The 22,829-nt window shown below is 42.4% G+C and overlaps 2 protein-coding genes across 2 annotated transcripts in view; both read right to left on the bottom strand.

The window, feature by feature from the left end:
* Position 1: 1 nt before the first annotated feature.
* gnat1 (guanine nucleotide binding protein (G protein), alpha transducing activity polypeptide 1) lies at positions 2-3,651 on the bottom strand. Its single transcript, XM_076760038.1, has 9 exons — positions 3,404-3,651; positions 2,478-2,520; positions 2,249-2,390; positions 1,989-2,146; positions 1,774-1,902; positions 1,535-1,664; positions 1,276-1,429; positions 967-1,183; positions 2-867 (listed from the first exon to the last, which is right to left on the bottom strand). The coding sequence occupies exons 1-8, from the start codon at positions 3,507-3,509 to the stop codon at positions 993-995; spliced, it is 1,053 nt and encodes a 350-aa protein (XP_076616153.1). The 5' UTR covers positions 3,510-3,651; the 3' UTR covers positions 2-867; positions 967-992.
* A 1,455-nt stretch (positions 3,652-5,106) lies between these two features.
* sema3fa (sema domain, immunoglobulin domain (Ig), short basic domain, secreted, (semaphorin) 3Fa) overlaps positions 5,107-22,829 on the bottom strand; it is a 51,737-nt gene continuing 34,014 nt past the window's right edge. The window contains exons 6-19 of the mRNA XM_076760012.1: positions 22,059-22,148; positions 20,783-20,876; positions 19,262-19,381; positions 17,298-17,437; positions 15,516-15,630; positions 10,580-10,649; positions 9,634-9,778; positions 9,290-9,512; positions 9,003-9,091; positions 8,714-8,755; positions 8,271-8,428; positions 8,045-8,112; positions 7,816-7,949; positions 5,107-7,663 (exon numbers count right to left, since the gene is read on the bottom strand). Of these exons, the coding sequence (XP_076616127.1) occupies positions 7,235-7,663; positions 7,816-7,949; positions 8,045-8,112; positions 8,271-8,428; positions 8,714-8,755; positions 9,003-9,091; positions 9,290-9,512; positions 9,634-9,778; positions 10,580-10,649; positions 15,516-15,630; positions 17,298-17,437; positions 19,262-19,381; positions 20,783-20,876; positions 22,059-22,148 (1,917 nt within the window). The 3' untranslated portion in view covers positions 5,107-7,234. The remainder of the gene's footprint in view (positions 7,664-7,815; positions 7,950-8,044; positions 8,113-8,270; positions 8,429-8,713; positions 8,756-9,002; positions 9,092-9,289; positions 9,513-9,633; positions 9,779-10,579; positions 10,650-15,515; positions 15,631-17,297; positions 17,438-19,261; positions 19,382-20,782; positions 20,877-22,058; positions 22,149-22,829) is intronic.

Here is a 22,829-nt window from a genome sequence, read left to right as displayed (position 1 = left end):
ATTGCTGTGTTGGTTTTTATTAGTGAAAAATGGAAAACTACTCAGTTTTCTACAGAAGCTTTAATAGATTTAGTCAAGGTTTACAATTATCGGTTTCTGTACAGGATAGTCGGCTCAAAGGCCCATAGATTCACTTTCAGACAAGGGTTTTTTAAGTTGAAGTATATTACATCTACCATTCAGCAGTGTTTCAGATCCACATGGTATCACCACACTTCATGAACTGTCCAGTAGAAAACAGTTTAATTATATACACCGACCCTTTTCAACTATTGCAAAGAGTTACATTTTCTAACACTATGCTTTAATTTTTTTTTTTTAAATTGTTTGAATTATATCTCAAAACGTACTGTAGAATTTCTGTATGTAAAAGCAATTTCTACTGATGAGTTCTTCTTACATCTCTAACAAAAGTTGAAGTGCGTCTGCAGGTGGTGAGGTCCTCTCGTTTGCTTTTTGGCTGAATACTGACCAGTTACTGGAGCGTAGATGCATAAGCCTGACATCTATTCACATTAGCACGTGTGAGAAGAAACCACTTCATGCCGACAGAAGCTCTTGATGTCTTACCTACTGATTGCATAGCCCTCCAAAATTCAAGAGACTCGAGAGAAAAGTTAGTTTGACTAAAACTCAACTCATCTGAAATCTGCACAGGATTTTTAGAGCTGTCTTCTGGTCTCAGTTGACCCGAAGTCTTTGGTCAAAGCTACATCTCATTTTTGAACACAACAAATTACATTTAGATTCTTTTGCGTTCGCCGGTTTGAGGATGGCTGTTTGAGGGGATGGTTTTCGTCTTCATTCATCCTCAGTTTGTTGAATCGAGAAGGGATTTGTGGAATGTGACAGGGCTACAACATCACCCTGTGGAGGAGAAAGAAAATGGCGCTGCTTAGTTATAGTAGCTGGTGCAACAGTTTTAAATCAGGATCATCATTATGATACCGAGCAGACTTCTCTCACCTCCGTCGGGTGTCTCAGCGTGGCTCTTAGAAGAGACCACAATCTTTCAGGTTTTCTTTGATGATGATGTCGGTTACGGCGTCAAACACAAACTTGACGTTCTCTGTGTCTGTGGCGCAGGTCATGTGAGAGTAGATTTCTTTGATGTCTCGGCGCATGTTCAGGTCCAAGAACTGCAATTTGATGTAGTTACCAGCATCCTCGTAAGTGTTGGGGCCTTAAGGAAAAGATGACAAGACCAAGAGGCATGTTTGATTAGTTAGTCACTTTTTAATTTCCTTAAATGTGCTGCAAGTTGTGTGACCTCACCATCGTATTCAGGGAAGCACATGCTGAGATGAGCTTTCTTGATCTTCTCAACGAACACGTCTTTCTTGTTGAGGAAGAGTACAATGGAGGTGGTGGCGAAGTAGCGGTGGTTGCAGATACTGTTGAACAAGTGCAGACTTTCGTGCATTCGATTCTGAAAGAAAAATGTGTGTTCCCAATGAAGAGCCTGTCCAATGAACCAAGTGCTGGATAAGACACAAAGAGTGTAGAATAGCAAGTGTGGGATCTGTTATCGTACCACTTCATCGTCCTCCACCAGCACCATGTCGTAGGCGCTCAGAGCAGCGATGAAGATGATACAGGTCACACCTTCAAAACAGTGGATCCACTTCTTCCTCTCTGACCTCTGGCCACCCACATCAAACATTCTGCATGGAAATAGAAGCGTGATATCTCAATGACTGCAATCCAGCAGAGTAGAAGCACTGACGTTGGGTCATTGGTGCTCTCCTCTTGAGAAACACCAGGCTGATTCACCTGAAATGGAGATCTTTGAAGGAGAACTGGGTCTCGATGATACCAGTGGTCTTCACTCTTGATCGCAGCACATCCTGCTCAGTGGGCACGTAGCCTGGTTGGATCAGTCGCTCCAAGTCATTCAGGTAGCTGAGGGAAAACGCAATTCGATCAATAGCAAGCACTCATATGGGACCTTGTGACGACATTAAATTTGAGCTTGGGTGATTCCTTACTATCCAGCGGAGTCGTTGAGCTGGTACTCTGAGGCCCTGTCAAAGCACGCCTGTATGCCAGAGTCCTTCCACAGGCGCAAAATGATGTCTGCCAGCTCTTTAGGCATGGTGCCTTCCTCAATGGTGTCTGCAAGATGCATGAGCTTCCTGGCATCATCCTGCAGGGCAAGAGGACAGAGACGCATGCAAGTTATGTTCAGTGGTCTAACCTGAAATCAGCTAACGTGACACACTTTGAAGTCTTTCTCAGCTGTCGTCACCTGCTGATCGGCGTGGCCGTAGCCAATATTGAGCGTGCTCATGGCCTTCACAATGGCCATGATGGACTGCAGGGTGTTGCTGTAGATGATGGTAATGAACTCCAAGCATTCTTCAAGTGAGTAACCATCTTTGTGGATAATTCTGGTGTGAAAATACAGAATTAGTATGTGATTTACAGTAAGTTAGAGAAGAAATGTGACATTCGGATGTAAAGTCAAATGATCTCACTTCATCTGTTTGACGATAGTGCTTTTTCCTGATTCTCCAGCACCTGTATGAGAAAAGAAAAAACTATTGAATGTAGTTCTAATTTAATTTTAAGGATTTTCTAGAAATTCGACTTCTTGTTAACCACTTTTTTTGTGCTTTTGTTTATGTTTGGGGTTTCATTAATGTGAGAGGAGAATGATAATAACTGCAGGTGACCTCGTAGCATTAATCAGAGCTGATGTCTGTCTCTGACCTGCATTGTCATGAGGAGAAACAATATCTGTAACAACTTGACAGACATCACAGATTATCCCCAACCATACTGTGCTTTTAAATCCAATGCACAGATATTTTGGTGTACGGAGTTTGTTGGTGTTTATATAAAAAAAGAAAACCCAACGTAATTTAAAATTCTTACTAATTTCCCCCCCAGTCTAGTGCCTGTGGCGTATTTATCTTATTGTATTCGAATGCTCCAGCCACAGGCCCTGTTTGGGATGGGCTTTAGGGTATCTGTGTCCTTCAAGGTTAAGCCCTTTGTGTTGCAGGATCTGTTGTCGCAGGATTAACAAGGGATTGGGTTGAGTGATTATCAAAGTGTCTTATCAACTCAGTGGCACAGATTATTAAGCCTTTCACTTGACTGAAACATGTTGCTTGTTTTCATCACATTTGATATTAGCAAGCGTTTAAGGGTTTTTCAAACAAACTTCAGCCACGATCTGTGTTGATAACTTAGAAATAAAGTTCATGAAAGATTAAACAAAACTTCTTACACATAACACAGCAGCAGCAACAATTACACCCTATAGCGAGATAAGATAACTATTTCTCCTGGAGGACTTTGTGTAAAAATAGCCTCACCAAGGGGCCGTATGGGGCCCTTAAATATGTGTCACCGTGATGATGAGGCTTCCTCTCACTGCATCCAGCTCTGTCTTTACCTAGCAGCAGCAGCTTGACAGTTCTTGCATCCTTGTCGGCATCCTCCTTCAGCTTCTTCTCCAGCTCTCTGGAGCGCTTCTCCTCGGCGCTCGCTCCAGCCCCCATCCTACTTTTCCCGGTTTGCGGCCCCTCTTCTCAAAAGCCAAGTGTCAGGAAAAAATGGAAGTAGGCCCTACTTTCTGACCGGTGCCGTCAACTGTGCAGCTGATGCTTCAACTGCCTGCAGCGAGCACTGGAGAATGTTTGAGCATTTTCCTGACTTAGGAGAGGATTTTGGGCATTCCCTGCCCACCTGACTGAGGAGAGCCAATGGAGCGCAAGGACAGGGGTGTTTTAGGGCAGAGCGAAAGGTGTGAGGAGAAGCAGACATACATCAGCGTAGGAGTGATCTAACCTTTAGGGGAACTTTGCTGTGCTCAGCGGAAGATGAACATCGGCTCAAGTGCTTATCTCTCAGTGCTGTTCTTAGGTGCCTTTAAAAGAGGAGCATGTAAAGCTAAATTACTTTATGCTGAGTGTTTGTGCCCATAGCTGGCAACTTAGTTACCCAAACTAGAGTCATCTCACATCAGGGAAAAGAGAAATTAAATCACATGTTGGATATAGTGTGGTTTTGAATGCATGGTGTTTTCAAAGAGGTCTGTCAGAGGGATTAAAACTAAAGAATCAGTCTCTACTCCACACAGTACAACAATGACAGCGAATGGAGCCACTGAACTAAACACTGCATGCGGACCCCTCAGCTCCCAGTCCAAACATGAAGAAAGACAAACTGACATTTCTTGCAGGATAGTGCAGACTGAAGGGTGAGCTCTGAAGTGCTTAAAGAGCTTTGCGGTTTCACCTGACAGATCTCATTGACCTCAATCTGAGGCTGCTTCAGGATCCTAATCTGCTCAATTTCAATTACTGTATGCATGCCTGCACAGTGTGTGTGTGATTGTGTGTGTGGACATTTTCCTACACGTACAGTAACTTGGAACTTTTTGCCTCTTTTGCCTCTCTTGCTATTTGGCTGTTGTAGAGCACTTTTTTATGATCTGTATGATCTTGTGAATGATCTGTAAATTCTGTAAAAGTTTATCATTATAACTTTATTGTGTTTTGTGGGGGTCAATGTTGGTTATGTTCCTGAGTCACTCCCGCCCAATGAAAACACTGCTGCAGATCAGCAGTGGTGGAGTGAGTGTAAGTCTATTTACTGAAGTACTCAAGTACAATTTTGAGGTGCTTGTACTTTTCTTTATACTTTGTACTTTTACTCCACAACATGTCAAAAGGTAAATATTGTACTGTGTTTATTTGACAGCTGCAGTTACTATACAAATAGAAAACATGAGCCTATAAAATATGACAAAATGTTACAGATTAAGCAGCTGAACAGTGTATAAAGTTATTACTTTGATCAACTACAACAGTAAAAATGTTACATTTACATATTAAAAATAATATCTAATCATATAACGTGTAATAGTAGATCACATTTTCGTCCATTTTTCTGTATTGTTTTAGCTTTCACAATAAAATCAATTTTGCTTATAATACTTTCATGCTTGTACTTATAGCCACTAACATTTTCACTGCTGGACTTTTACTTGTAGTGGAGAATGTTACAGTGTAGTATTATATCTTTTACGTAAGTAAATGATCCGAATACTTACCCGCAGACCATGTGTTGCAAACAGAACAGACCTCTGTTATTATAAAATATAGAGCTTTAATTTATTAGTCAGCAACATGGATGAGGAAGAAAAAGATAGTAATTTTTTACAAGTCATTACAATAACATCAACTGTGCATTATATCATACATTACTTTACCTCAATGACCCAGAGCAAAGTCTGCCAGACAGAGAAAATAAAATAGATGCACGTGTTTGAAATATATGCAAATATTTGTTTTGCAAAGTTTTGAGAACAAGAGAGAGAGAGAGAGAGAGAGAAAGAGAGAGAGAGAGAGAGAGAGAGAGAGAGAGAGAGAGAGAGAGAGAGAGAGAGAGAGAGAGAGAGCGTTTAAAATCACAATCTGACCTTTTCGTACTTTCGCATGTTCCACCATAAAAAAAGGTTTGAGCACATCTTTCTTGCACTGATAGTATTTCCATATTCCCACAACAAGAAAGACATTCACTGACATCCACGGCAACGTAGCATTTTAGACAAATACCATATACATACACTGTACATGCCATGCACAATGAAAAGCCACCTTCTGAAGATTTTGGTACACGTTTCTCTTCAGGTTTGGTGGTGATCAGCTTGTTAGTGGTTGTGACGTTTTGTTTTTCACTGTATGGAAGCTGCTCGGTACAAAAAGTTTTACATGAAGTCTGTGGCACGTATGATAGCAGGATGGCACTGTGCTGTACTGACAAAAAAAAAAAAAAAAGGTGGCTGTGAAAGTCTCTGTTGTTAACAGGCTGATACAGTAAATACAGCACCAACCAAAGTCAATTCCCAATCACTGCAAATGAGCACATTTGTCGCTGTAATCTAACAGAAGTGTAGCCTTACTACATGATTAATTTTCACTTAGTGAAACCAATATTTAGCATGAAACCGGCAGGAATGCAAATGTTGAATTCACTGAGAACTAAAAACAAACCTTTGAGCATACGAGCTGCACGCTCTGCCTTAGAAGAATATAATGCAAATGCTACTGATACATGTGAAGTATTAACTGTTTATCAAGATTACCAATTTGGCAACAGAAGGTGCTTTGTCTCTAATATTTTTTATGTATCACAAACTGTCACAAACTCACACGTAGCTGCCTGCTGGAATTTCTTATCTCCAAAGAGAAAAGAGAAGGCAATGTCATATTTTTAGCTTTTGTGTCGTTAAAAGACTCCCACCCCTCAAACCCCCCCTCCCCTCCAAAGAAACCCCCAGCTTATCACAAAGATCACGTTTAAGGATACAACATTGAGATGTGATATTGACATATAAACAAAACAAACACTTGGCAGCAACTGATTTTGGAAGATTTTGGGCGGGTGATGCAACATTATTACTCGAGGCCAGGCTGGACCACAACATGAAGGAGACGTCCTACCTGCCGCAAAGGGCCGTTCATCAGCATGTGACTGTATGAGCGTGACGTGTCGTCACGCCTGCAGTCCGCGGGCATTTCTTTCATCCTCGCATGTCCCAAGAAATGCCATCGTCATTCTGGCAACAGCTTGCAGTACAAAATAAAATAAAATGAAAAAAAAAAACAAAAACAACTGCCTGCTTTACAGTAGAGTTCTGGTGAAGAAGTTTAGAGGAGTTCGAGAATTTCACTGAACCAGCGACTCGACTTCCATCTTAGACACTGAATACTGCCAGCAGTCAAGTGATCCAACACGGTCGCCTTTAACAGTTTCTGAGCACATGTTCATCGGTCCTTGTCCATGTGTGGATAACTCCCAATGTCCTGGGTTATTGTTGCTGTTTCTCAAAAACACCAAACATAAAGATATTCTCAACATAATAACACATTGTAATAAACAATAACACTAACAATAATATTATAATAACAACAATATTTGCACAGATTTACCTATTCACAAAAAACATGGTTTCTAGATAGGTACAAAGAATTACTTTTTACAACCTACAATAAATATTGTGTGTTTTTTCCAACAGTTACATAGAAACTGTTTGATGCTGTTGCTTTGGGTTGCAGTATCTGTCTTGTCCGTTATGATCGTTTCATTTTTCTAACTGGAGTCATTCCCCTAAATGGAGGGTTGCAGTGTTTAGGAGGTGGAGATATGAAAGGTAGACTGAGGGGGCGGGGGCGGGGGGGTGGGGGGGGTGGGTATGATAAGGTGTACATCCAGCTCCTCATGTCTCAGCTGGAGTCGTTTGCTCATCGTGATGCCGACGGTTACGAGGCTTCTTCTGTTCTTTCAGCTCCTTCAGGCTTTTGGCTTTGTTGTCCCCGAGGCCGCCCTCTCCGAGCTGCCAGTAATCCTGGCAGTACTGGTTGATCAGGCCCATCTCTGGTTGGCTTAGGATGGTCAGCAGGTCTTTATACTGCCCGGCGCTCGGAGTCCAGGCGCTGGACTGCAGCGGAGGGAGGGCCGGGCTGCCTGTCTCCACCAACACGTTGTTGACCGTGCGGCTGGAAAGAACCACGAGCTGCAGTTTGACGAGCGTGTGTTTGAAGTTTTTCTCCGTGGATGTGCACTGGTAGATGCCGCTGTCAGACGACTGCAGTGAGCGGATCAGAAGACCTTGATCTGTTTTTAGGATGCGGCCCTCTGAGCGAATCTGGAAGGCGGGAGAGTGAAGACGATGTTAGATGTGAAATTTAAACCCTGCATTCATTCATTCGTCTCCTGGCTAAAATAGATTCACACACCAGACCTGAAACGGCCGTGGAAACATAACTGTGGCTGCTTTACACTGAGAGCTTTGCTCACCTCTTTTCTCCTGTCGCTGTTTTCCTTCTGCAGGTGCCACTTGAGAGACACATGAGGAGACCTAGCCTGGCACTCCAGGAACGTAGTACTGCCCTCCACCCCATACTGAACTGTCTCCAGAGTGTTCTTATTGGCTGTAGAATAATATGGAGAATATATTGATGCATCAATCCCGAGAAAATGCATAAAATACATGATCTAGATAGACAGATGTTCTGCTGATACTTACTGTTAGAGTTGTAACCTCTGCATTGACGGATCGGGTTGCCGTACTTCACATCCTGCCGACGGCTCCGTCTAGTGGGGTCAGATCAACAAACGAAAATAAAAAGCTTAACTTCAACATATTTAGAAAAGCTATTGTGCTAAACTAAGAAGGAAAATGTTGCCAAAACACACACACAAACAAGCCCTGTATGCCATGCATGGCCTGTCTGTACCATCCATATGCTCACCTCTTCTGTGAGGATGAGTATCTGGAGCAGGATTTGCCGTCCCAGGCGCAGTACGGGTCTCTGGCGAGACAGCAGTCAGCGCAGGCCTCCCCGTACACATCACAGCGATGGAGAGCCAGGTGGGTCACCCCCAAGACTGATCCCACATACAGTTGTTGCTATTTATATACATATAAAAAAGAGAGGTAAAGATCAGAAAGTAAAATAATCAGATAGAAACATTTTGTAATTTGGGAGTGTTTCAAAGAAAACAGAGAAGTTCTGAGACAGTCATTAGTTAATGGTGTCAAATTTATAAGTAGTATACGTTTACAAGACAAAACATGGTCATTTTCTTGAATGAGTGAATTAATACATATATGCTTGCGCAGAAGTCTGACTACTGTGCTACAATTTACTTATTTATCTAACTATTAAGTCTAAGCCAACTCGAAGTAACATACCCGTTTGGATGAAATCTTCATGGTGGTAATTGCTGTGGGGACCTGCAGGGATACAGTTAACAACAGCTTTTAACAAACAGACAACAAATATTCAGTGTGCTTTTATTTTCCTCACATTATCAAATCAGAATCAGAATTGTCTTTATTGTACGTACACTAAGTATGTGCACAAGTACAAGGAATTTGATTCTAGCTTTCAATGTACCAACACAAGGATGGACCTACAGCTCAGAACGAGGACAACTGAAGGTAAAGAATGGTAGAGAATGAAGTAAGAGTAAGGTCAGACCTTGAAGACCTCCACTTCCTCCAGTACCAGCTCCTCTGTCTGCAGGTCGTCTCTGGGTAGGACAATCACTTTTTGGACTGATCCCCGATCTGTAAAATACAAGATAGGAACAGTTTAACCAGCCCTGTCGATGCTTTGAGGCACGAACCTCTGACTTTATCTCCATACATACAGGAAACTGCTTTGAGAACTCCCCAAATTTAACCCAGCCAGACAGAGCCAAGGCTAGAGGATGAAGAACTTCAAACTGCACACTGATCATGAATTTCAGGCCTCAGGGCACTGACCTGTGCCCAGGAAGAGCACCTCGTAGCTCCCGTCAGCAGCTGCCACTTGGTCCACTGCAATTGTGGTGAACTCATAGTCCACGTTGGTTCTGACCACCAGGGGGCGCTTGTGCACTGGGTATACGGCATTGTACATGGTGGGGTGGTTTCTCATGAAGTTGATAACCTCATCCGGGTAATCCTTTGTGGATTTCATGTTGGGGGTGAAAGTGCCTCCAGGACACTGTTGACAAAAAAAAAAATCTGACTGTCAAACCTGCAATTTATCAAATTAATCAAATTACCTGCAGTAAAAACATGTTCTCATAGAAAGGCTGACAGATTTTTCTTTGTTTAGAACTCACAGTGCCAGGTCGTGGGTAGGGGATCTTCCCAGTGTACGCCACCCACTGGTAGTTGGGTCCCTCCTTATGGGCAAAAGGCCCATTGAAGACCATACGGATGTCGGCCATGGAGTAGACGCACACTGCCGAGCCTTTAAACACTGATCTGGAGGAGTGCAGGAGAAAAGCGGTGAACACAGAGAGATGGCAGCTAGAGGATACAGATTAACTCACTCTCTGAGATAATTACTACGGGTGTTCTCTGCGGCTGGTACAATCTCCTTCCTTCCCACGTACTCAGCCGGCCTCTTACAGGAACGCACTGAAACATTATGACGCACAAACACACTCTCAAACCGACTCAACCAGAGTCAAGCTGTCTGACACACTGACATACAAACACCCACGTACTGCAGAGAATCGCCAGAGCTCAGGCTCTCGCTGCTGTGTGGTGGGTGTACTATGTTTGTAACTCCTGTCACGGCCTCTATCATTAGCACCGCATGTGTTTTTATCAGCTGGGTTTAAATGTGCCTGATGCCTAAGGAGAGGATGGAAACAATAACAGTATTTGTTTCTCAACTACATTAATCAAGACATGTTTATGCACCTCTCCCTGCTTGCGTGCAGTCTGAATCTCAATCTACATCTCTGGCTGGTTCCCTTGAATTTTAATGCTGTGTGTTGAATGACAACTTGCTATCAAACCTGACCTATAAGGAACTATAGGCTCAGGCAGTCTCTCAGAGGAGCGTGGCTCCCTCTGGGCTCCTGATTTTGCAGCCCTGTTTTGTCTTTGTAGCCTGAATCTGACAGGCCATACGCAACACAGCATTTCAATATCAGAGAGAGCTGACACCTTCAGGCTGAGTGAAAATGAACACAAACTGCAGGAGGAAACCAAAATACACCTTCCCTCCAAACTACATGAAAGTTAGAGAGTTTGAGGAAGCTGTCAGTCACTCACCCTGAAACTGAGAAGACTCCGTAGATGACGGGATTCTTGGTGTCTTGAGTTGGCTGGATATACACATCCCCTAATAAACAAAGACAGAATTTAGAGTAATTTGAGTAATTTATTCACAGTAATAAACCATGAAAAGCAGCGGAGGAACAAGTACAGAGATCCTTCAGTAAAAACACAAGGGCAGCAATTAGAAAATACTGCATTACAAGTAAATACTTTAATAATTTTACTCAAGAAAATGTTAAGAACAGTAAAATGTACTTAAAGTATCAGTAAACAGTAACTGACTCTCTTCCAGCAGGTTTACTGTTCAGTCTGTATACACTGCCACTCGGTTCCAGCATACAGAAGCACACTAAATCTTACCATTCGTATGCTGATATGCTTTTACCACCTAAATATTTCCAAAATTAAATCCATGACGCTGAAAGACTGGTTCATGCACTGTAATGAGTCTTCTCTGCTCAGAAAGACTGTGGGATGGCTCCAGCTCATTCTAAATGCCGCAGCCAGAGTACTCACTGGGACAAAAACCGAACTTGTTACTCCTATACTGAGGACACGTCACTGGCTTCTGAGAAAATACAGAATTAATTTGAAAATATTGCTCACAGTCCACAAATCACTAAACGTTCCCGTGATCTCAAGCAAACCTGGTGAAGGTGCATTCAGTTACTAGGGGCCCACTCTCTGTAGAGACTCAGCTACAAATCAACGCGCTGCAACAGTACAAGTACATGTGTATTGTACTTAAGTTTTAATCACTTTACATAGTTAGCTAGCTATGTCCGGCGGTTCCCAGCCTCGAGGTCAGGCTCCCTCTTAAATCTAAAGTGTCAGATGAGATGATTAATGATCAATCTGCAGCACAGATGTCTTCACATTTTGGATTTTTTTCTAATATTTGTTGTTTTTGTAAAATATTAGACACTTTAACCTCTTCGTGCCTCAATTATTCAAATAAGTTTAGAGGAGAAATCACTGTCTCAACCTGTGACAAGGAGTCCCAGCTACACGCAGCTTTGTTATAAGGGATCCCAACCTAAACAGGATGGGAGCCACTGGTTTAATCTTTAACTAAACATTGTATTCAATATGTTTTTCGTATGTTCTTGCATGTAAAATGTTACTCTGCAAAGTAACTAGTAACCAAGAAATGTAGTGGAATAATCACTACATTTCTCTGTAAAATGTAGTGGGTACAAGTACTCAGTGGCAGAAAATGGAAATAAATTTGAGTACCTCAAAATTGTTTAAGTTTATCCACCACTGATGAAAAAAGGAAGCCTTTGGACAGAGGCACAATAACCGTCATGATTAACAGTCAGACAAGAAAACACAGCATATTAAGTAAAAATTATTGCCCGTATCAAATCATCTCAAATCTTTATAACTTCCCAGATTCCACCTGGTTCCACCCCAAAGTCATTTTGTAATTATGACATATGGAGATTTTTTTGGTTTACTCGGAGGGGGAGTTTTTGGGAGAGTTCCTCATGAATTGTGGTTACCAGAGCCTCAATGAAATCCTGAATCCAAACTCTTCCAATGCTGAAACTTCAGTTCCTGAGTGTCAACAGGGAATATGAGTGAAACAGAGATCTCTGCTGAAACATGACTTTAATAGGAGCCATATGCATCCAGTGACTGTGGGGTTGAGGCCGTTCTGAACCCTGCGTATCCTCTGATGGCTTAATGAGAGAAAAGTGCAAGGAAAAACAATAAGGAAGAAAACTGAAATAAATTTAAAGTCGACAGGTTGAGTAGAATAACACTTCATCCAAAACACGTAGAACACACAGGTCCATCTAAGGCTGTGCATCAATGGGAAACTAGTGAAAAGGGCACAGATCGCTTGTTTTAAATGGCCTTGAAAAGACAAGGGCAGCAATTATCTATCGTCAAATGTCTTTAAATAACACCAATTACAATAAAGAGGCAGAAATACTAGCCTCTCTTGTCTAACCTGTGGATCTTTTTCATCTGTAAAATTAGAAGCAAGACATAAATCTGGCACAAAGGTAAGAATGCAGCCGTCCGCTCAGATTTATCTCTCAAATATCACCTGAATGAATGTGCGAAGCAGCGTGTAAGAGAACAAAATGTTAAACCACAATTATGCACGAGCAGTTGAGGGTGAGATGTAATAACACACGATTCGATCCCCGTGCCCTCGGCGTTATCTGCTGCGCACAAAACAAACACGAGGAGGCTTGAATTCACACGGCTCGTATGAAAACATTGTTTCTACTGTGCAAAGTTGCAAAAATCAACAAACTCTGCTGTGATCGTGAGTTCGAAATCATTTCAGAAAAAGACCTCTTTACATGCCAAGGTATGAAAATGTCAGGTAATGGCTGCGCACTAAAGCAAAAATTTACTTTTGGCAAACAAAGGAAAAATTCCTAACCCATCTGACGCCAGTTTGACAGGCCTCCTGGCTACACAACCAGCGCAGCAAAAGAGAAAAGAAATAAATCAGCAGAGAACTGGAGCAAGTTGCGTCAGTGCAACTTTTGTTTCTGATGTGTCAGATCAGACGGTCTTTGAGGCACTCTCAGCGTCACATTAGCGGAGAAGCATCTCTGATTGCTGCAAGCGTGGAAAGAACACAAAGAGAGGGGATAAATAAGGTGTTTTTGAAAAGTAACAACAAGAGAAAGTGAGTGATGCATTCAGTGAATAGTCACTGGCTGTCAGACGACTACAGATAGCATATCATCAGCTCCTTGATACCTGCTCTTAAGCATGTGCACCTAAAACGTGTTGTTGAAATGTCCACTTAGAATAAGTACAGAGAAAACTGAAAAGCAAACAAAAAGTAACAACAAAAAGGACCTGTGTCTTCATATGCAGTAAAGAGGTTTTGAGATTTGTCGTCTACGGCATCATAAAAAATAACTCAATGAAAAACATTGTTTCACTCCATAATTACATTTCAGAAAAAGCAATAAAACTTTATCGCCCGCACATTCGTTCTCATTTTTGTCTGGCAGACGTTTTCGGCTCTCCTGCGTCTGCTTGTCTCTTTCGCTCTCTCTTTACATTCCTCCTCTCCCTCGACACAACCCTGAACGCTTTCTCTTCTGTTAGCCTCTGCCTCACCATCTGAATCTACTCCACTCTCTCCCCTGAGTCCTCATACGGCCACTCTGATGCCTCTGCTGGGCTCTGGCAGGACCGGCAGGGACGGAGACAGAATACATTTCGACCAGACTGTCTGTGGTTGTGGGAAGGACGACCACAGAGCTGTGGGATGTTCCGCTGCACCTCAGGACTCACAATGACCTCACCACGAGTGCTCATCTGCACTGAAGTTACAACTGACCTGCTGCGCTGTGGGTAGACTCCTAAAAGTGCAGCAATGCTGACTGAAGAGCGCTCCTCTGTCACTGACAGAGTGCTCTTAATGCATTACATACATTTGCAGCCTGCAGCAGGAAGAGGCTCATGGCAAAGCTGTGCTTGATGCACGGTTACTGGGTGAATTATTCAACAGTCACGGTACATCTGAATGAAAACAATTATGGCCGAGAGATAAGTGCATGTGCATGTCGCTGGCCTGTGCAGTGCAAATTTTAACACAAAGCACTCAATTTTTTTAGATAATTACAATATAGTAATTACATTAGTTTCTAGCACTTTGAATAAAGTGCAATTACAATTCGTTCCAAAATTACATTATATGCATTAAACAAAATGACATTTGCACATGATTCATGTTTAATGACATAAAGGTCTCAGAAAAGTGCATTACACTGTAATTATTCCGAATTATTATTTTTTCATGATGTGGTATGAAAAGCATTCTGTGCCACTAAAAGTGACTCTTGCCTCCAAAAGTGACACACACGGTACTCCACATTATTTTGTGAATTCATTTTTTGATATTTCTTTGAAAAGCTGCCTTGCAGTTGAAATCACACTGAATTTTTGAGTCTTTCATCAATTTTCGTGTGAAATTAGAGCATGTTTTTCTACTAAAACGGAACAAAAAACAGTGAAAAAAAGTGAAAGACTTGCTGCTTATACCTGTAATTTCAAGGTCCTACAAATCCCTCTTTAATCCTGACAGTCATGTGAACGACAGACAGGCCGGGATGATCCACAGGGGGTCGGACTGATCCCGGCTCCTCATCACTTTGATTACTCTGTGTGTGTGTTTGCTTTTCTATCTCTTGCTTTTTTAAGTACAAATCCTCCACGAAAGCACGTTGATGGTCCTGCAGTAAAGGACGTTACCATTGAGGATGTTACCTGCAGGAGCCATGTTGATGTTCAAAGGAAGACACATGTCAAGCTTAACATGCGTGATTCAGTGACACCTTAATCTAAAGCTGCAGCCTCCTTCTGCACATGAGCAGACACATGCTGCTGTAAATGCTGCTTTTCTGTATGTGTGTGCCCCTCCAGTACAGCGAGCTGCCGGCTCACTGTCTGTAGCAAAACCAGAGTAGATGTTAACGCTGAAGGCCTTAAAACTGTAACATCATGGCGAAAGTATGCAAAACAAACGGAGGTCAAAATGTGAGAAGTCTACAAATGAGAAGGTTGTTGATACTGAATCTGTCAACGAGAAGTCCATCTGGAGACCTCTGTTATGAGTTGGTGTTACACGGTCATGTAAGAATTCTCACTTTCCATCTGCCAGTTTTTCTGTCAGGTCACGGACGGACTCATTATGAGCTTCACGCTAAGCGCTTTAAGCAGATGCATTATATGTTCCCTGAGAGGTGGAATACGATCTGTAAAAAATGCCACATTGGGTATTTTAAATATTTGGTTTTGAAGTTAACTTTTGGATCACAAACAACGACTGGAAGAGTGCAAATGATCAACAGGTGGTGGGTACAGGCCTGGTGAGGGGATGCGGGTGTACAACGACGCCAGAGACGCCCTGAGAATCTTAAACAGGGAAATAATAATTCAAACTCACTCAGTTCGTCAAAGTGCGTCTCGATGCCGTCAGCTCCAGGCACGGAGCAGATGAGTCGAGCTTTCAGAAACGTGCTCCACTTGTTGACCAGACAGCAGTGTCCGCCGTCATCGTTCTGTGGGGGGAAGATGCACAGTAGTCATCCATCCAGCTCCACCACAAGAGTGTGACCAACGTCTGACGAACAGCTGTTTGAAACAACCGTCCAAACTAACTGTCCTGGGCCTGCTGTTATTGGGCCTGTGTGAATAAAGATCAGCTCTGTGTTTCAGCTTGGCCCATCTGCACAGGAGGTCAGCCAACTTCTACTGCTGAGGTAAAGATTCAAGCCTTAGGAAATGATTCATGCGCTGCAACTCAACACCTTTTATGGAGGCCAAGTGATTTGCAGAGCTGGAAGACACACATTTGGTATCTATCTTTATGTACTGTAACATCATGTATGGAAGACGTCTGTTTCTTGTGGTCTTTGGTAAAAGGGTGACATGTTTAATGTAATATCTTCCAGAAACAGATAGAGATGTTTTATATCTTTTTTTATTAGCCATGCCAGGGACACAGCTGTAGGAACGGTCAGTTGCTCCAACACTTTGGTCCAAACTGAAATATCTCATTGATTATTCGATGGATTGCCATGAAATTTTCTACAAACATTCATGGTCCCCTAATGATGAAAAATACTGACTTTAATGATGCCCTGAGCTTTGTTTTAGCCACCTGCAGTTATGACGTGTCATTCAGAGTTAAATATCTTGACATGTTAGATCATTTGCCATGGAAATTTAAAAAATATTCCACTTCCAGAGAGGATGCATTTCACAAACTTTGGATCTGCCTCATCGGATCTGGAGGCAGTCTGGCTCACATGGTGTTTGGACCTCAGTTAGGTGTAAATCCAATCCATACAATGCACTGTCATGTGTATGTTACACAACATACCGCTATTATTCTTTTGCTAGCATATAAATATAAGTTGTAAAGGCTGAAGAAAGACTAATATCACTGTGTGTGCAACAGTGTGCATTGAGCTCATCTGTGCAGCTGATCTGCTGTTAACAAGACATATGATTTACTCCATGATTTTTTAGGGCAGTCTAGCACTGACTCAGGTTTCGCTCTGGAGGACAGATCTGATCTCAATGTGCATCACGAAAATGCATAAAAAATGCCACGTGAAATCACAGAGGCCAGATCAGATTGTTTATCATCTGGATTACGCATCCGGATATAGATCTCTTTTTAATACCAGGTGTACATGGGGGTGTTCTTTAATACATTTCTTGTAAATTACACACTTCAGGTATGCATCTTGCAAACACAGGCGCGTGTTGAGAGACATTTTTCTGAAGTCCATGTGCAGATGGTTTGAAAGTTTTGAACTCTGTGTCATTTGTCTGTCTTCAGTGGAAAAACAACACTACCGGCCACAGCACTACATCGCTGAGTAAACACAGCTCTGGCTTTGTACGGATGTCTATGCATGTATACAGATGTGGACTTAAGTAAACTCTGCTGCTCAAACATTTCATCCAGAGGAACAAAAATAACAGAATGCTTTCCAAACTTAGCTGTTGAGGCAAACAGGAGAGATTTTGTTTTCTGACTGGTAATTGGTGTGCGTTGCTGTTTCGTGCTCAGCAATTACTGATGATCATGGGGAACTTCCTTTCTGGCCTCTAAGAGACTAAGAAACAGGCAACAGACTATAACCATTATGGAGACATATAAACCTTTCAGCTGTGATGATCAACATGAGGTTTGCTGACTGGTGTGATAACTCACCAGGCAGATCCGCCCTATCCTGGACTGGGTCATGGGACTCTGGCCCATCTCAGAGGCTTTCTCGCGGAAGAAGAAGTAGAGCTTGTCATCATTCTTCTCAGCGCTGTCTGGGATGAGGTGTGCGTGGACGAATGTGGGATCTGTGAAGTAGAAAGAAAGGAAGGAGAGAGCATTAGCAGCTTTTCAGTTCAAAATGTCAAGACTGCACTGCACTTAAAGGGCGTGTACCCAGCAAAGACATAAGTGCCAAAGCCTGTTTAAATCCACAAATCATCAAATCAAACCTCAAGTGGACGTTTTGTGGACCTCCAGAAAGTCAACTTGCGGTGCAGATTTCACTGGACTGCCATCAAAATGTTAAGGGCGTGTTCATTTCAAACAGCTCACATGTACACTGAAACAGTTTTGGTAGCTGCAATCTTTCCTCCCGTGCAGCAATTGATCAGTTCAAAAATCACGCTGAAGTTCAGCTGAAGCTACAGCACTATGAGTCTGCAGCAACATGTCAAATGGATATAATTCAAATTTTTTGTTTGAAATCCCACAGATAGTGTTTCTTTGCTGAGCTCTGGTGGAGGGACAGGGGCAGAAACTGAACTTTGACTGTGAATTTGGGAGAAACTTGCTTAATCTGACTAATTCAGACTGCTGAAGCCTCATATTTTGCTTTTGCGAAAGTCTAATTATGCATTTTTGTGTAGAGCTTGGTTGGTGGATTTTGTCCCCCATCACTTACACTAATGGCCAGTATGAACAATGAACAGGAGAAATGCTTATAGTGAGCAAAGAGTGCTTAAATATTCATATGGGCACCTTAAGACAGACATGAAAAAATGTGAACCAATTCTTTAACTGTCCCTGACAGCAGTAGAAGAAAAATACTCAGAGATGGGTTACATAGTCGAGAACTCATAACTTTCATATCGATGGGAACCAGTGGGGTCTTTAGCTCTGTTTCATAGCACATTTTAGCCTCTCGGGGCCAAACCCTTGCTAACTTGATGTGATGACTGTGAACATGTCACTGTATGCATGACTGTAAGTCTGCGGGTCTAAAGGGTGAAGATTTGCATTCAGTCACAGACATCACTTAAAGTGTGACAGAGAAACTGGAGGCAGAGGTCTATTGAGAGTGATTACTACTGTAACATAAATAATGGCAGCCTGGGGCCCAGAGCAGCACTTTAACTAACCCACCCATTTATTTCTTCCTAGTGACAATGCTCAATATGGCATCACAGCGAGCTCCCACTGGCTGACTTACTGGGTCACCGCTGGGCATGCAACACAGGGCTCCCCCTCCCTGTTGTGATCAACCAGGGTCCAAAATGAGGACAAACCAAAATCAGGAAAGGGGGGGTAACCAAGAGCCATGTAATGGGGGAGGGGAAATATCCGAGGGATTCCACATGGCTGATTAGCAGGACTCAGGTGTCCCGATTCAGTGTACCACTACCAGGGGACTGTTGTCAGGGCAACAGGGTCAGAGGAAAATCCGGGAGCCAGCAACACTCGGGGAGGCCGTGATTGGTTTGGCAAGATCAACCGAAAGCACCCGACCAGCATTTATAATGCTGTGACAATCATGGTTCATTAGAGAGCGGAGGCCACTCTGAGTCATTATTGACGTTCAGTCATCTCTCCCCGCTACTACACTACTGACCTCGCGGTCAGGCCCCGCATGCATGCAGTCAACAATTAGTGTAGTGCATTTTATTCTTTGAGTCAAATAATCATGTGGTCATGTTTAGCAGACTGGAAAGATCAACTATGCCATTCTGAGATGACACGACTCCAGGAATGGACGACGTGCAGGCTGGTGTTGAAGCAACATATGGGAAGCTGCATGAACCATTACAGCAGTGAACTTCAGGAGCTGAGGAATAAATTAAAAACAGTCTGGAAAGAGATGAGTGGAAGAAATAATGCTGGCTGTAGAACAAGCGGTGAGTTGAGACTTTTACCGTTTAACCATCTGGAGTTGTACTGATCAGTCCTCATGGCTGTCTGCTTCCCCAGCGTACGGAAGATAGCAGAGTCTGTTCCCATGAAATCAATGTAGACTCCTGCATACAGCTCTCCATCTGCCAGTCACAGAGAGGGAAGGAGGTGAAGTCATTGAGGGTGAAATATTTTCAGGTTCAAGTAAAGAACACATCGTCTAACAGGTCTGATTGAAACTTCATTAAAAAATTGGATCATCCCTCCAGGTTTCATCAAAATCAGACCGGTGGCACGTACGGCAGCTGTGGTTATGAGTTTCTACTCACATGAGGATTATCATGTAAGTTGTAATTTGTAAATTATACTTTCAAAATGTCATCAAACCAGTAAAAATGTCACGTTTTGGGTTAAACCTCCCAACCTCCCAATTATATTGCAACCATACATACACACTCAGCAGGCCAATCAGTGTAATTTAAATGGACAGCTGGAGTTACACAATTCCAATGGACAGCTGGATTCGTGGTGTCGAGGTCAGGGGTCAGTCAGAGCTTGATGTTGAAGCCCTTCATTAATGCCTCCCCATCAGGCCTGTTGATGCGATGTTTTTAAAATAGCGTAACTCCAAATTTTGACGGAATTAGACCCCAACACATCATGCCTGAGGTCATTTTCCATTCATGAAAAAAGGTGAAACTTTACTGGCTATCCACTGTAGGGATATTTTAAGGACGGTCAATGAGAATTGACAAGAAGTAGGAAGTGTAATGAAATAACTCCTGACACCCAAACCAGGGGAATTCCAGCTTCCTCTGTTGTCCTCAGTGTGGTATGTCTCTGCTCAGCCAGCTATGCAAGACGACCTGTAGCTGATTTTCTTGGTGTTAGTTTTTGCTCGGGTCAGCTGAAATTTAGCTGACATAGCAGAAGAGAGGGTCTCTCTATCTTTCTTTGTCTTTCTCTCTCTCTCACACACACACACACACACACACACACACACACAAACACTTGCATGCAGGGCAGCAGGTCACTGATGATCAGCAGCCATGTCTGACCACCTGTAAGCTGCTGACAACAAAAGACCACCCACAGACCCGAGAGCATCTGACAAAACAGGTGAACGTATTGAGAAAACTTTAACTGTACCAGAGCTGAAATGATCAGCAAACAATGCCAAAAAATTTCTCTGGTTGCAGCTTCTCAAATGAAAAGATTTGCTCATATGATTGTCTTTGGGTTTTGGATTATTGATTGGAAAAAACAACCAATTTAAAAACTCTGAAATCACGGCAATTTAACTGATAATGAAAATAATAATTAGTGGCAGCCCTGGACTGCACATAATCAGAAGAGCAGCTAAGCTTTTCTTTAAGTAAACACCATCAGCAATGGAAAGAAAATATTTAATTCAATAATGTGGATTTTCACAGAATTAATGTGGTTGCAAACCATCCTTTGGAGGCACACACAGAAACTGTACAGACTCAAACCAAAGCTGCCTGTAGACGTTGTATGAAGGAGGAAAAAAAGCAGGGACTTACTGATCAAAGCAGAAACGCTGTTAAGTTTGGGGTCAAAAGGACATTTTCCTTTGCCAGAATCCACTTTACCAGGTTCAAGCCGGAAAATGTATTCCTACAACAGTAAAGAATTAGGAAAAACGTCATTAATAATTTTCTTGTTATGGTTTCTCATTTGGTAACAGATTTATTGTGTTTAAGGAATCATTTTTGTGTGTGGGGGATGGTTATTCTTTGAATGCAGCATGTAAGTGTAAGGCACTTTGAGTACGCTTAGATGTTAAAAGCAGCAGCATCAAACTAATAACGTGATCAGTTTAGAGAGACGCTAACAGTGACGAGCTGTGACCCTACAGGAGCTCTCACAGCACTATTGGATCTGCTGAGGGGAACAAAAAGCAGACAAAGCCAGTTATCTGTGAGATGGAGAGGTGGAGGAAAATGCTGAGAGCAATTCAAAACTCATCCACCATGCTTCTGATGTTAGTGCTCAGACAAGAATTCATTATTCCACAGTGCAAGAGGACATCTTGAACATCTGTGTCAACACTGGGTCTGCGTCTACATGGAGTTCTGTCGGGTACTTCAAAGCTGGCTGATGATGTCTGACAGGTAGGAAATATGTATGTGAAAGCAGAATAATGGCAGAGCTGTGTTTGCAACCAGTTCTTGGATATTTCCTTCAGTAATAACATGAAGTACGACTCAAAAATATATGTGTGGATTGAACATCAACCTTAAGGGTGATAACAACTGTGATCAGCAACTTTGCATGTTTGACTTTTATACTGTATGTGGAGAAATAACACAAATCACAGTTTTCAAATTATAATAGTCACTATGTGCAGCATTAAAAGCCTCCAAATGCCAAATTACCTTTTTGGCAACTAAGATCCAGACACCTCGAACAAGTGAGAAAGGCACAAACACAAATACAGAAAAAATATTTCATGGGAAAGAAAACAAAATTGCTCTGACTCAGGGAGAAAATCTTCTGTTCATGTTGGAGCCCATCACTCATAATAGGAATCTGATGTTTTTCAGGGCGTTCAAAGGCTCCGCTGGCATGAGAACAGGACATTTACAAAGCATTCTTTTTTGTTGCTGTAAGAGCGAAGCATGTTTTCTACATTTGCAAAAAAAAAACAAAAAACAGATTCACAGTTAACATTTTGATAGAAGAAGTTTTGTGGAGACTCTGCAGTTCAGTTTTTGCCGTTCTGAGATTTGTGGAAACCTGAGACTGAAAAAGTTCTCCAGGTGGGCACCAAACTTTACAAAACTCCCTTCAGCCCACCTTTGCCTCCAAAGGCTCTGATGCAGTGCTGTAGTCTGCTGCCCGACTTGTTCTCCCTCCAGACTGGGGTGCCTGTAGGTAGTGGGAACCCTATAACAGAGACATGGCACAGTGGGCCATCTCATTACCACATTTGACAGCGCAGAAGAAAGTGAATTTAACCTGATGGCGACCACGACATACACTCACGAGAAAAATAGAAAAGTGCAAAAATGAAGGACCGAAAAAAAACCCAAAACAAAACAAGCAGACTCGGCGAAGAGGAACAATTCTGAAAGATGAAAAGAAAAACGTCAAAGTGGAGGTCGAAGTGGAGTGAAGAGAGCCCATGGGGTGACATTCATCATTTAGTAACCATGTTGGATTAGACTCAGTGTCATGCAAACACAGCTGCAAACTCCATGCATAAACCATGCAGTGCCAGCGCTGAAAACAGAAAAGGAAATGCGACAAAATGAGACGAGCAGCAGCTGAAAAAATGCATCACATCCAGCAGTGTCTAACACAGTGAAGCACAGAACATCTTGAAACAGTCTAGTTGTTCAAGTTTTTCCAGAAAGGTGCAGGTTTTTTATGTAGAGCTCGACAGGTTGAAAGGAGCTCAAAAAGCAGAGGAGTGATGCAAGTAAAGGAAAAAGTTTGCAGCGAGAGGAAAAAGTAAAAAAAACAAAACAAAACATGAAGCCATCTGTGTACCACAATTTTTCTGAACAATTGGTTTCTGTTTACATCAGAGGAAAATCTTTACAGTGTGAAGTAACATAGCATTTG

Source organism: Chaetodon auriga, chromosome 2 (genome assembly GCF_051107435.1).
Source record: "Chaetodon auriga isolate fChaAug3 chromosome 2, fChaAug3.hap1, whole genome shotgun sequence".
NCBI classification, from domain to species: domain Eukaryota; kingdom Metazoa; phylum Chordata; class Actinopteri; order Chaetodontiformes; family Chaetodontidae; genus Chaetodon; species Chaetodon auriga.
The sequence above is the reverse complement of the archived record's forward strand: the minus strand, read 5'-3'. Positions and strand labels throughout refer to the sequence as shown.